This window comes from Bos grunniens, chromosome 16, assembly GCF_055505025.1.
Source record: "Bos grunniens cultivar Pamir isolate PY7600 chromosome 16, Bosgru_T2T1.0, whole genome shotgun sequence".
Classification (NCBI taxonomy): domain Eukaryota; kingdom Metazoa; phylum Chordata; class Mammalia; order Artiodactyla; family Bovidae; genus Bos; species Bos grunniens.
In genome coordinates this window covers 13,023,881-13,038,232 of record NC_141180.1, presented here as the reverse complement: position 1 = coordinate 13,038,232, position 14,352 = coordinate 13,023,881, and the positions used below count along the sequence as shown (strand labels likewise).

The following is a 14,352-nucleotide window of genomic DNA, read 5'->3' as shown; positions in this document are numbered from 1 at the left end:
CAAAAAAGAACCAACTAGGTTCAAGGTAGTCACATACTCGACTTCCAGCGGACCTTGAGCCTTATTATACGCTCATTATAATAGTTAACTAAATGATACACCCACCAGCGCCATGACAGTTCTGAGGCTAACCATCAGAGGCCAAAAAGTGAACCATGGCATCATTCCTGGAAATCTCTGCCCCTTCCCGCAGATAATTGGAATATTCCTCCCACTGATTAGGCTGATTACTCAGCCCGTTAAAACTAACCGCAGGATTTTTCAGTGCTCTCTAGCTTTCTGAGACGGCTCATACTCGGTGGAGTGTATTTTTCTCTAAATAAATCCACTTCCGACCTATCAGTTTGTCTCTTGCTGATTTCTTTCACAGTGAGACATCAAGAACCTCAAATTCATCAGGAACAGTAAGAGTCAGGGCACAAATGTGGGCAGTGGTTTGGCATTTCAGCCAGGAGATGGGTTCACTAGAGAGAGAGAGCAGGGGCTCATAACTGAGGAATATTTGATCAGGTTATTGGGGAGGAGGGGGTTTCTCAGGTGGTCCTATTGGTGAAGAACCCGCCTTCTGAGGCAGGAGCTTCAGGAGATGTGGGTTCAATCCCTGGGTTGGGAAGATTCCCTGGAGAAGGGAATGGCAGCCCACTCCAGTATTCTTGCCTGGAGAATCCCATGGAGAGAGGTACAGTCCAACTCTCACAGAGTCAGACGCGACTGAGTGACTAACACAGACTGGGGAGGAGACAGGTTTGGATGAAAAGATCGCAGTTTGAAGGGTTGAATTGAAAGTCTATGGGGCATGTTGCCACAAAAGTCCAGTGGCCTTTGGTCACAGGTTTTCCTTTTCAAAAGGAAAGTTGCTGCCTCATCTCCTAGGCACTCCTGTTGTGAAAAGGAGTCTTTCTGGGAAAGTGAAATTTGGCATACTATTCATACATATTGACTTTTCTGCAGCAGATGGAGAATGAAGTAATTATGCTTTTCTCTGGGCTAGTCTTCAAAAATATTAAACTCATGTTTTTGGTAGTCATTCCTAGAATTAAAACTTTTGATGTTTTAGTTGAGACTTTTTGGCAGAAATCATCCACTTAGATGTATTCAGCACCACCCATTCCCATAACACAAGTATCATTTTCCTATTTTGTGTTTTTCCTGGGCCAAGGGCCTCTTAAGCTCCCATTTCCCTTGCTCCCTGCCAAGATCTTCACCTTCGATTCAGTACTGGCTAGTTGGCCTCCTGAAGGTAAAAGGAGCAGACTACTATAGCAGTTTGTCTAAGACAGAATAGTCCTACTCAATATTGATGCAGAGATGGTGCCTGTCTTGTTCCCAGTTTTCACAAATATTTTGCGGCATCCAGTTTAGGATACCAATGTTGACTTAAAATGTAGAATGCATTTTGGCAGAAGGAATTTGGGTCCCTTGCTTCTTCCCTGTGTTTCACTTGTGAAATAGAGACGATGTCTCTTATTCAACTAAAAGGATGAGTATAAAGTCTTATAAAGCAGCCCAAAGAATGTGTAAGGCACATCTTGATTACTTAATACTGTAGTAGCACTTAATACAATAGTAGCTATTAAACCAATATGTGGGTATTGCTGTTACATAACACTCCAGGGCAATGTCAAATTCAATAAAACCTTAGCTTTCCTACTTGGATAATGCTGTGTTTATTCGTGCAGTCATGTCTGACTCTTTGTGAGTCCATGGACAGTAGCCAACCAAGCTCCTCTGTCCATGGGATTTTCCAGGCAAGAATACTGGAGTAAGTTGCCATTTCCTTCTCCAGGGGATCTTCCCAACCCAGGGATCAAACCCGGGTCTCCCACATTGTAGGCAGATGCTTTACCATCTGAGCCACCAGGGAAGGCCTGATGAATATAATTCCTCCATAAATAAAAAGGGCTGAGGTCTTTCCTGTGAGTAAGATCTGTGACACTTTGTGTGTGGGAATTTTTGTCATATTTGGATTATATAAAGGCCAATTCTTTTAAATGTTCTTGTACTTAATACAATAGTACCTATTAAACCAATATGTGGGTATTGTTGTTATGTAACACCCCAGGGCAATGTCAAAGTCAATAAAAACTTAGCTTTCCTACTTGGATAATGCTGTGTTTATTCATACAGTTGTGTCTGACTCTTTGCGTGTCCATGGACTGTAGCCCGCTGGGCTCATCTGTCCGTGGAGATTCTCCAGGAAAGAATATTGGAGTGTGTTACCATGCCCTCCTCCAGGGGATCTTCCCAACCCAGGGATTGAACCTGCATTGCAGGCGGATTCTTTAATATCCGAGCCACTTGAATAAGTCAAATAGTTAATGTTTCAAGTAACCCAAGAGTTTCTTCTCCTCAGCACTAAGACTTAAAAAAAACAATTATCCTTGATAATAAAAAGTTCTAAAATGTATTGATTTTAGTCATTTGGATGAAACGTTTCTAAAAAGCATAACTCTTTGTCCAGACTGAAGTGGTTTAAATGCTCTCACGTCTGCAGCCATTGCGATCAGCTGCCATTTCTCCAGGCTTTATGTATTCCCCAAAAGTAATTTCTTCAAATCATCCCTTTCTCTTTCAAGTTTGTTTTTGTGGAATTAAAATCTGATAAGTGAGCTTGTTATTGGAACAGTGTCTCTGATGAATATAATTCCTCCATAAATAAAAAGAGCTGAGGTCTTTCCTGTGAGTAAGATCTGTGACACCGTGTGTGGGAATTTTTGTCATATTTGGATTATTTAAAGGCCAGTTCTTTTAAATGTTCTTGTTCCAAAATAGCTTTTAATCAGATGAAGTTTCCAGATTAGGGTCTCTTATTTGAAGAGAAACGCTACTTAACAGTTTTCATGTCCCTACGTAACTGACTATAAAGAGAGCAAGAACTGGTTAGGGGACTCAGATTTGAAATTAATATAGCAGAGAAATGAGAGAAGGAAAATTTGCTTCAACTTTTATGGAAGAATAAAGATGGAAATGTTTCTTCTCAAGGCAGAGTATAAGGAATACACAGACAGATAGCTTTGTATGAAAATAGGAGTATAAGTAATCCTTAAGTAATATATTCTGTTATCTAGACTACTATTATGTACTTAAGTTTGTCAGATAAATTAAGTGAAAAACTAGAGAAAGAAGAGACTGTGTAGTGACAGAGGGGGAGAAAAAGCCAAATAATTTCAAAGAAGGAGGTAATAAAAATCAATCTTAGGTTTTCAATAAGAATTTTTATTTCTTTGTTTATTCGATTTCCTTCATTAAGAATATTCTTCCTCTCGCTTCCATCTTCATTATGACAATAGCACTTTCCTGTGTCAATTCTTATTCCTTTTAGTCATAAACATGGTTGGACAATCAGTTGGAACTCCCCTTAGCTAGTTTTGAATGGGCTCCAAAACAAGAGAAAGCTCTACAATAGGACTCAGTTAAGTTGTGAGCTGCTCTGCCCCAGGGGCCATCTGACCATTCAGATCTGTTGCTGCTTGAAGTGTGTGTGGCAGATAGGAATGCTCTTTGCAGGCTGGGGTAGGTACTTGTAGGTGGATTGCAGCACAGGCACCCTGGGTACAAGACCTTGCCATCCTCTTTAATTAACTACTATCCTTCGGAAAAGTAGCTTTTGGCCTACTTACTGGGCCTCAGTAGAGATTACATGCTTAACTATAGGTGACCAAGTTATCATGTGACCTCAGCTGACTCATGTTATCTGATCCACCCAGCCATAAAGTTGGGTTTGCACAGATGCACTCCATCATACTATGGAAGTTTTATATATGAAATCAGGCTGACCAGGCCCTGAAGATACACATAAATTCCATTAAGAAGTGGCCCAATTACCCATGTGTCCCACTTTTGTTACCCTAACCTCTCTTTCCATCCTGCATCCAGAGCCTCATAAGGGAGTCAGTTGACAAGAGGAAAGAACACTTGTTTCTTGTCACAGGTGATTTTGCACAATGTTTCGGTACCACCTGAAAGAGGACAGCTGTAGGACCCCAGTCCCTTTCTGGGATACCCTTGAAGGAAAGTTGTGAAGGGAAATCTTCCCAGAGGGCAGAGTTATAAGAGGCACCTAGTCTTTCATTTTGCTTGGGTGGTGAAATGGCCAGACATGAAATTATATACTGATACATGGCCTGTGGCCAATTCTTGGGCTGCTTGGTTAGGGACTTTAAAAGAACACAGTTAGAAAACTGATGACAAAAAAGGAAAAGATTGTACAGGAGGTGTATGAATTGATCTTTCTTCTGGATGGAAAATAGCTGTGTCCTAGGTCTATGCCCACCAAAGAGTGGCCTTAGCAGAGAAGGATTTTATTAATGAAGTATGTAAGATGAACTGTTCTGTGGATACCAGTCAGTTTCTTTCACAAGTCACCCCTGTCATCACCCAGTAAGATCATGAAAAAAGTGGCCATCATGGCAGGGATGGAGGTTATGCTTGGATTCAGCAGTGTGGACTTCCATCTGCCAAGGCTGAACTGGCTACAGCAGCTGCTAAGTACTCAGTTGGCCAGCAGCAGAGACCAACACTGAGTCCCCAGCATGGCATCATTCCTATGGGTCGTCAGTGGCAGATTGATTACACCAGACTGCTGCCATCACAGAAAGAGCAATGTTTTGTGTTTACCTGAATAAACACTTACTCTGGATTCAAATTTGCCTTCCCTGTACTCAAGAATTTTGCCAAAACTTCCATCTGTAGACATACAAAATGCCTTATTTAGTGTCATAATATTCCATACAGCATTGCTTCTGATCAAGGAAATCGCCTCTCAGCAAATGAAGTATGGCAATGAACCACGTCACGGAATTTACCTGCTTTATCATCTTCTCCACCGTCATGAAGTAGCTAGTTTGATGGAATGGTAGAATACCTTTTGAAGACTCGGTTATAGTGCCAGCTCAGTGGCAGTACCTTGCAGACCTGGAATATGGTTTTCTGGGAGGTTTAAATCCTCTGAATCAGCATCCAGAATTGGTGCTGTTTATCCCCAGGATTCATGACTCCAAGAGTGGAAGTGGTTGGACTCGCTATCACCCCTAGGGACCCACTGGCAAAATATTTGTTTCCTGTCTGCACGACCTTATACTCTTCTGACTTAGAGGTCTTAATTCTGAGGAAGGGATGCTTCTACCGAAAGTGCAACAGTGATTCCTCTGAAGTATAATTTAAGACTGCTTCCTGACCTTTGTGGGCGCCTCTTTACTCAGTAGGTAAAGAAGGGAACTACTATCCTGGTGGGGGTGATTGATCCCTGACTATTAAAGAGGGATTGAACTCCAGGAGTTGGTGATGGACAGGGATGCCTGGCGTGCTGTGATTCATGGGGATCACAAAGAGTGGGACACGACTGAGCGACTGAACTGAACTGAACTGATGATGTGGTAAGGAAGAGTATATCTGAGATACAAGAGATCCTCTGTGGTGTCCGTCTGTTAGTATTACAATGCCCTGAGTTACATCAATGGAAAACTCTAAGAACCCAATCCAGGAAGGACTGCTAATGACCCAGAACTTTCCAAAATGAAGGTTAGATCACCCACCAGCTGAGGTGCTAGTTGAAGGCAAAGAAAATACAGAATGGATAGTAATAGGAGGTAGTTATAAATACCAGATGCCTGAAATGAGATTGTATTTGCCATGAATATTTCTTCCTTAATTTATTATGAATGTGTATATGTGCATGCACACACAGAATTGTAAAAACAGATTCATATTTAAGTTATGAGGTATCAAGGAGAAGAATAAGCATATCTAAGGACTTTGCATTCTTTTCTGGGGAAAGGATTAGTGCATTTCCATTTGCACACAGGATATCTATATCATGTTAGGTAGGAGTATGACCTTGTTGTCTTTATTTGGAGATTAAGTATGGTTAAAAGGATGCATATAGCTGCTGAGTTGAGAAGGGGTGGACTTGTGATAGTCAATTTTCATCAGTGTGGAGGATGTTTTTTTATTTGATTAGTATTTATTTATGTATTTGGCTGCCCAGGTATGACTTGTAGCACATGGGATCTTTAGTTGCTGTATAAGAATTCTTGGTCACAGCATGTGGGAACTAGTTCCCTGATCAGGTATCAAACCTGAGCCCCCTGCATTGGGAGCATGAAGTCTTAGCCACTGGACCACCAGGGAAGTCCCTTGATTGATCTTTAAGTCAGTGAAATTTGAAGAATCAAGTTGTCATCTATAATGTGGGTGGGCCCCATCCAATCAGTTGAAGGCCTAAATAGAACAAAAGGATCAACCTTACCAAGCAAGAGAGAATTCTCCAACAGACTTGGGCTTCACCTGAGTCATCAGCTCTCTTGGTTCCTTACCTATTGGCATTTGGACTACAACTGCAAATCTGGACTTGTCATTCTTCATAATTGTGTGAGTCGCTTTCATACATAGATAGATAGATTACCTTCCTACCTACCTACCTACAACTGGTTCCGTTTCTTTGGAGAACTCTGACTAATACAGGAACCAAGAAGGCAAAAGTCTTATATAAATTGTTGGAACTTAAAATCTATTAAAACATAAAAAAAAATCTTTGAGCATTTTCAAATTTTATTTTGCAAAGGAGGAAATTAATAATATCCGCAAGCCGATGCATGAGAATAATTTAATCAAAACACAGGGATTCTGGTAAATAAAATTCATTTCCTGTAATCGTATGACAGAAGTATGAGAAATATTCATTGATACCATTTATACACAAATATCGGTGCAATTAAGTCTAAATATAACCTAAAACCTCACAGCAACTTTTATTTGTTTCATTTTTTTAGACTTAGAGCCAGGACTAACATCTGCACCTTATAAGTCCCCCATTATTCTTTGCAAGTTATTTCAGAATGACTACCACTATTAAAACATCCAAAGTTAGTCTTTATTCGTTACATAAAATTGTGCTGGCATCTGAAGTGATGCATAAATCTGAAATGTAACTTAGGGAATTCCCTGGTGGACTGTGTGCTTTCACTGTTGAGGGTGCAGGTTCAATCCCTGGTCAGAAAGATCCCAGCAGCAATGAGCCACGGCAAAAAAAAAAAAAAAGAAAGTAATTTAGCTAAATACCAAATGGTTTTTCTCAACAAGGATTACTCTTTTCTTTTTGAATAATGGGGAAAAGGAAAGAGCATGAATTATGTGTCCTTGACTCTGCATCTCACATTCTGATTATCAGCAATATGGATGCAGATATGGTATAATGTGTGCACTTAAGTACCTCCTCATTTGAGACATGAAAATAATAATAATCTCCTTTTGAGGAGGTTTCCTAGGTGGCACAGTTGGTAAAGAATCTGGCTGCCAGTGTAGGAGCTACAAGAGACACAAGTTTGATATTTGAATCAGCAAGATCTCCTGGAGTAGGAAATGGCAACCCACTCCAGTATTCTTGCCTGGAGAATTTCATGGACAGAGGAGCCTGGTGGGCTACATACAGTCCATGGGTTGTAAAGACTCAGACACAACTGAGCACACACACACACAAGATTAAATGAAATAAATTTTCTTCGTAAGTCTAAATTTCCTTTCTATTTATAGTTAATAAAATTTTTAATTTTATATTTTAAAAATGCATATTCTGTATGACTTATGGAATCCAGAATGTACCAGTAGCAAAAATTTTATTAATCCTACCCCCAAATTTTTTCAAAGAGGATTTCCTTTGCTAAGGTCCCTGTAGTTATGGGGGATTATTTCCGGTGGAGCACAGTGAATTTAAAACTTCAGAATCTGACAAACCCAGCTTTAAATCCACAGGACACCACTTTCTGGCTTTATGACAGTGGAAAAGCGATGTTTCTTGTGTTTCAATGCCTTTATCTTTAAAATGGCAATAAGATATATCTCATAGAATTGCAAAAATTAAATGATGCACAAAACATAGTAATTCATGTACAATAAATAAAGTTGTAAATTGTAATCTGTACAGTTCAATTATTTCATTATTTAATTTTTATACACAAATAATATGGCATTTTCTTTCAAATGATAGCAATCCAAATTTCTGACCTGAAAACCTCTTTAGGGTTACTGTAAAGCAATGATGAAAACTGAGTTACATGAGTCCCAGTTTAATAAGTGGCTGTTTTCAGAAAATTCCTAACATAAGACTGTCATCCATAAGTATGTGTTGGGCTCCTGGCATGTGAAGAAGGACATCTGGGGAATTGTTTTCTTAGGATTAAAGAGGTTTACATTCAATTTTCCAACTTCTCTTATGAAATTTCTCTTTGAACAATATTGTAGGTTTTGTATTATATGTTGAAATGAAATAGTGTTACCTGTTACTTTTACTCTGAACTACCTTATTTGTATTGGGCTTAATGTTATTTTCAATAACACAGTGTTGCCAAGTAACCAAATCAACAGACTTAAAAGCCCCCACATAATTTTTGAATGTAAATAGTCTTCCTCCTTCTAAAATATCAACGCTGACATTTTTTTCCCTTTAAAGTCTTTCATAATCTTTTTTTCCTAGCTCCCTAGTATAGTCCTACTACTAAGACTGATCTTTTCATCTCAGAATCACATACCTTTTCTTATTTGTGGCTATTCTAGTGAAGTCACTCAGTCTTGTCCAACTCTTTGCAACCCCATGGACTATAGCCTACCAGGCTTCTCCATCCATGGGATTTTCCAGGCAAGAGTACTGGAGTGGGTTGCCATTTCCTTCTCCAGGGGATCTTCCTGACCCAGGGATTAAACCCAGGTCTCCCACATCGCGGGTAGACGCTTTACTGTCTGAGCCACCAGGGAAGTTATCTAGTGTTTGGCACATAGTAACAGTAAATCGTTTTATTATTATCATTATTATTATAGTACCTATAAACTCAGCCCTTCATTCAAGGCCTAACTCAAATCCCTTCTCCTAATTTCTAACTGGCATCCTTACAACTACTCTTAATACTGTATTATACTCCATTCACCCACTTTATAACCCACTTTAGTTTCCTATCTTAGCTTTCATCCCTCTCCATGTAAGTTTTTCAGAACTTATATATTTTACTTTATTTACAATTTAAAAACTATGTTTCAGAGCATTCTGTTCATCTAAGTATACACAGGTTCAAAGTCATTTCAATTGCTTCATTGCACTGTGTTTTCATGAATGAGGGCTTCAATTGGCTTGAAATTTGATAGCCACCAAGTAGTGCAGAAGAGCCCTGGATTAGGAAATCCGTTCTGGTTGTCCTGCCATTCACTCACTGTTCTACCTCCAGTAAGACCTAACCCCTATAGACTTCCCTTTCTATATGTAAGAATTCTATAACCTTTTGGTCCTTTTAGTTCTCAAAAAATGGTGTCACGAGTATCTATATTTATCCCACTGGTGAGTGAACACCCAAGCTTTAGGATTTAAGTGCTTGAAACTCAATGCAGGTTATTCTCATATGTGTTTTTATTTTTTTTATTTTTTTGGTTAAAAATACTTTATTACTAAGTAATTGCAAACCATCATCTGAGCCTTCAGCAAAGCATAACCTTTTTTTTTTTTAATTTAATTTTATTTTTAAACTTTACATAATTGTATTAGTTTTGCCAAATATCAAAATGAATCCGCCACAGGTATACATGTGTTTTTAAATTCAAACTATTGCTATATCTAATATCGTATAGTCTCTGGAAAATTCCATTTTACATTCATGACAAAATGAGATTGAAAGAAGGAAAGTAAGATCTTCTTATTATTGTGAAAAGACTTTTGACTTTGTGGGCCCCCTGAAAGCTATGCACACGTGAGATAAGGCATGGTATCAGAGCCGAGGGTATGACTCTTGACTCAACCATGCTACTTACTGGTTGCATGACTCTACACAAGTTTTCCAAATAAACGCTCTTGTATTTCAGTCATGTTACAGACAGTCTATGCCTCTCTGTTTCGCTGCAAGTACTCTTCATTGGCCTATGCTCTTCCCATTCCCCAGAACAGCCTTCTCTCTTGTCTTTATCCCTCCCTATGGAATAATTTTGCATCTTTAGCATCAAGCTCAGGTTTCTTTGTCTGTGAAGCTTTCTCCACCACTCCAGTCCTTCTGATTGGAACTGACCACACCTTCTGGACCTGATGTGCTGCCAGCCTGTAGCACTTGACTTTAAGGCATGCTGCCACACTGAGTGTATGACTCTTGACTCAACTCTGCTACTTATTGGTTGCATGACTCTTAACACAAGTTTTCAAGGCGTGGGTTTCCTCACTTGTAAAATAGAAATCTCATAGGGATTTTGTGAGGATTAAATAAGGCAATGTCTACAAAATGTTGAGAACAATTCCAACCAGATAATAAGAGCTCAATGAATGTCATCTATTCCTTTTTTTGTTGTTCTTGTCGTAATTACTATTTCTGCCTCACTTAAATTAACCGTATTCCCCAGATCCACTGTGGGGATGCCTGAAACACAAAGGCCACTTAATCAGATTGATGAATGAATTAAAGATGAAGAAATAAATTGTATATGTCTTTAAGATGATTACGTTCTTTTTGATGGCTTAAATAATAGCATATTTTTTGAAGTGGGTCAGCATAAAGGATCGCTAAGAATTCTGGACCAAGAAGGCAAGGTGCTTACTTAACTATAGATTACCAGCTAATGGATCTTATATAAGTAATAGCATCCTTTCAGAACTTCCATCTGCAAAATGACCAAATACTGTTTTGCTCATTTACAGCAATTTTGAAAGGATCAATTAAAACAAAAAGTACACCCCAAAGCAAGCCCCAAACTGCAAAGAGTCAAGCAAATATAAAGGACTGCTGTTGTTGTTATTATTGTTTTCAAATAGGATTAGGTGGCCATTTTAATAATGTCTGCTTTCTAATAGACATTAATTCTTGATTTTCTTAAACATTATTTTATATTTAACAGTTAGATAATATCAAAATATGAGTGAACTTAAAATCCCTTATTACCAAATGTGGGACATGTCAAATGAAAATGAGCATGACATAGTTTACGATTTTATTTGATAAATAACCCTGTGTTTCATCATTCCAGGTGCCTGTGGTGGCCATACTGGGCTCAGGTGGGGGATTTCGAGCCATGGTAGGATTCTCTGGTGTGATGAAGGCACTGTATGAGTCAGGGATTTTGGACTGTGCTACCTACATTGCTGGTCTTTCTGGATCCACATGGTTAGTATACATTTTACATCTTGGTTTTATCATCCTAAATGCTTGGCATTTATCTACCTGAAACCAGAAAAGAGTGTTTTAAAAGTTGACATTAACTTCAAATTACTGAAATATTCCAGCTTGATGCAGAAATTTGTTTCTTAAAAATATTTTTAAGACAAATTCATACCTATTGATGACTCTCATCATAAGTTGGCTCCCTTTAAAGCCATTTGTGACTTAAAATGTAATAATAGTTAAACCTAAAACAAAAAATAGATCAATTGAAATAATTCTATAGAAAACCTCATAAGTGGAATAATGTACTCCACCCATAATTAATTTAATCTTCCTATAATTTACTGATCTGTAATCTCGCAGTGATCATGTCTAAGTCTACATGATTCACTAGGTATTCATTTTCTTCTTTAGGGCAAATAGAGTGAAATGCAAGATACATTAGTATACAGAAGAAGGAAAACAACTTTTGAATGAATAAATGCAATAAATTTCAGTGATTTATATCTGACTAATTATGAAATTAATCCTTTAAATATATCTAAGTTCAACTAAATTTGGATGGAGTTAAGGCATCAGTATGTATAATATTTGTAAATATTTGTGTACTGTAGGTCTGCCTTTTCAAAAATATATTTGTAAAACATTTTCAAAGATGATACTATGTACCTTTTGGTGTGCTTACCTCACACAATCACATTGAAAATCAAGTGTCTTGCTTAGCTGTCTCAAATAAAAGTATCACCTATTACAGAATGGTTTACAAGGCCTTTTAGTCATTCAGCCTGTGGTAAAACTTATCTTTTATAATATTATATTGTATGTAATTATATAACATAAGTATTATATAAGTATATATTATATAATTATATTATATATTATTATATATTATATAATATATATAGGTATATATTATATAATTACAATATATATTATATATGTCTGTATTTTAAGATTTCTGTATCTTCTCATCCCGTGAGTTGGCTATGAGCTTCTTCGCTTTTCAAGCAAAGAAAATATGACTCAGAAGTCAAGTGATTTGTCCAAATCATAGCAGAGCCAACATAGAAGCTCAGGGTTTCCACCCCCTATTCTGGATTCTTTCAACTCAACCGTAACCTTCTCTTGTACATCTGTCTATTCTACCTAGAGAGTCACATTTAAAGAATCTATAGTTTCTTAAATATTTTGAACCAGATTCTTTAGCTGAAAAACAGGAACCTAAAACCATGATTGCCATCTATTTTGTCTGTCCCCTCAACATGATTTATCTCTTTTGAAAGAAGGGTGTAGCCCATCATTATTCCTTCCCTTGAAGGAAAGAGCAGGCACCTGCCTGTTTAATGAGTAATATGAATATGATGGAAAAACTTGGACCCTTAGATTAACTTCACCTACTCAAGCATTTTATTATTACTCTTCAGATAATTTTATTTATCTAATCATTATTTTTTTTATATCCCTTTGGTCCAGCACTGACTAATACATTGCAAGAAACATGTCTTCTTAAAGTCATCTAATAGAGAAAGACCAGACCTTCAGTGGTATTTGCAGGGTGTAATGGTGTATATTTGGGCTTAATTAGAGCTTCAGTCATTGCTTTGGTTATACATTTAGGGACACATCTAAAATACTTTCAGGGTTCTGAATAAAGAATAATCAAGGGAATTTTAAATATTACCACCCAATCATTTAAATATTGTAGGTCACTGTTTTATATGTACAGCATTTCTGCTCTATCCATTAGTGTCTGATTTCCTCAGATTAGCTTTCTTTTATTTATTCTATTTCCTTAAAGGCCATGTACTCCTAAGGCCTTCCCAGATGGCTCAATAGGTAAAGAATCTATCTGCAGTGGAGGAGACACAGGAGATGTGGGTTCCTAGGTTGGGAAGATTCCTCGGAGAAGGGCATGGCAACCCACTCCAGTATTCTTGCCTGGAGAATCCCATGACCAGAGGAGCCTGGTGGGTTGCAGTCCACAGGGTCACAAAGAGTCAGACATGAATAAAGTAACTGAGCATGCACATGCGTGCACTCCTAAAATTCTTACAATCCTTTTTTACCTGGAGACCACATAATTTCCAAATATAACGGTCTTTTGAAGTTATTTTCCTTGACTTTTGCAGGGAGTCTGGGAAGCTGAGGTTGGGAGTTGAGACATTTCACACACTGAGTTGTCCCTCCTTCAGATCCCACCTAGCTTGCTCCCCGCCATCCTCTCTGATTGCTCTCTCTCTTCACTGTTGTTTTTTCTGCTTCTACTACTTTCCCCTTTAAATTAGCTTTTCTCCAGGACTTCCCTTTTGTTCTATTATATTTACGCATCTTCCCTTAGTAATTTCACAACCTTCTGCCACTTCAGTTATTATCATCAGTCATTCCATTTGTAGATCTCCAAAACATCCAAAAAGTTAGTGGGCCAAAAAAAGAAGAAGAAGAAAACAAGCAATAACAGACAGTGCAAAGTAGTCAAGGATGGGGCGTGCTTCACAAATAGTGTATATTTTAATAGAGCAAAAATCTGTGAGAAGCTTCGCTTAGAACTGGGTTTAGAGTTTTCATGGTTTTAGCAAAAATTAAAGTAGATAAGGTAAATGAAGGGCACCTTTGATCATGAAATTACCAATAAGAAATGAATAGAATATGAAAGGAAAAAAGGTGGGAATGTGAACCTTAATAGGAACCTTTTACTATTTCAAGAAGGGGAATATAGGACCCAGGAAATGTTTTTGTTTTGTTTTCAGAAAATAAGAGACTAGAGTGTTTATGTAGAAGTCTGAGATAAAGGAAATAGTGTAGAGGGATAGATGAAAGATAAAGAAACAGATGGATCATGGATAGAAAGATCTGGGCAGAGACAGGATAGGGACAAGATAAACAGCTGTCAACCATGGAGAAGACATACTTCTTGAGACAAAAGAAAAAGTGGTCAGGATGATTCATATTAACAGTTTTCTTTTGAAAAGTATAGGTAAGAAGGTAGACAGTTCAAACGAAAGGATTTGGAAAAACTTGGAAAAACAAATTATAGTCTTGTGTAAGTTTTTATATTCTGCTGATACATGACCATTCCCTGGCACAAGTTAGGTAATACAGGAATACCTGGAGAAAGCTGGGACCTCCCATAATGTTTTCTGTGAGAGAGCTTTATGAAGAGAACTTTATGTAAGACATATGTAATGTTTTCTGAAGAGAACTTTATGTAAGACAAAAGCTTCTCTTGTAATTG

General features: G+C 37.8%; 1 protein-coding gene across 1 annotated transcript in view; it reads left to right on the top strand.

Annotated features, from left to right (window-relative positions):
- PLA2G4A (phospholipase A2 group IVA) overlaps nt 1–14,352 on the top strand; it is a 172,849-nt gene that overhangs the window by 97,694 nt on the left and 60,803 nt on the right. The window contains exon 8 of the mRNA XM_086343323.1: nt 10,987–11,123. Within this exon, the coding sequence (XP_086199449.1) occupies nt 10,987–11,123 (137 nt within the window). The remainder of the gene's footprint in view (nt 1–10,986; nt 11,124–14,352) is intronic.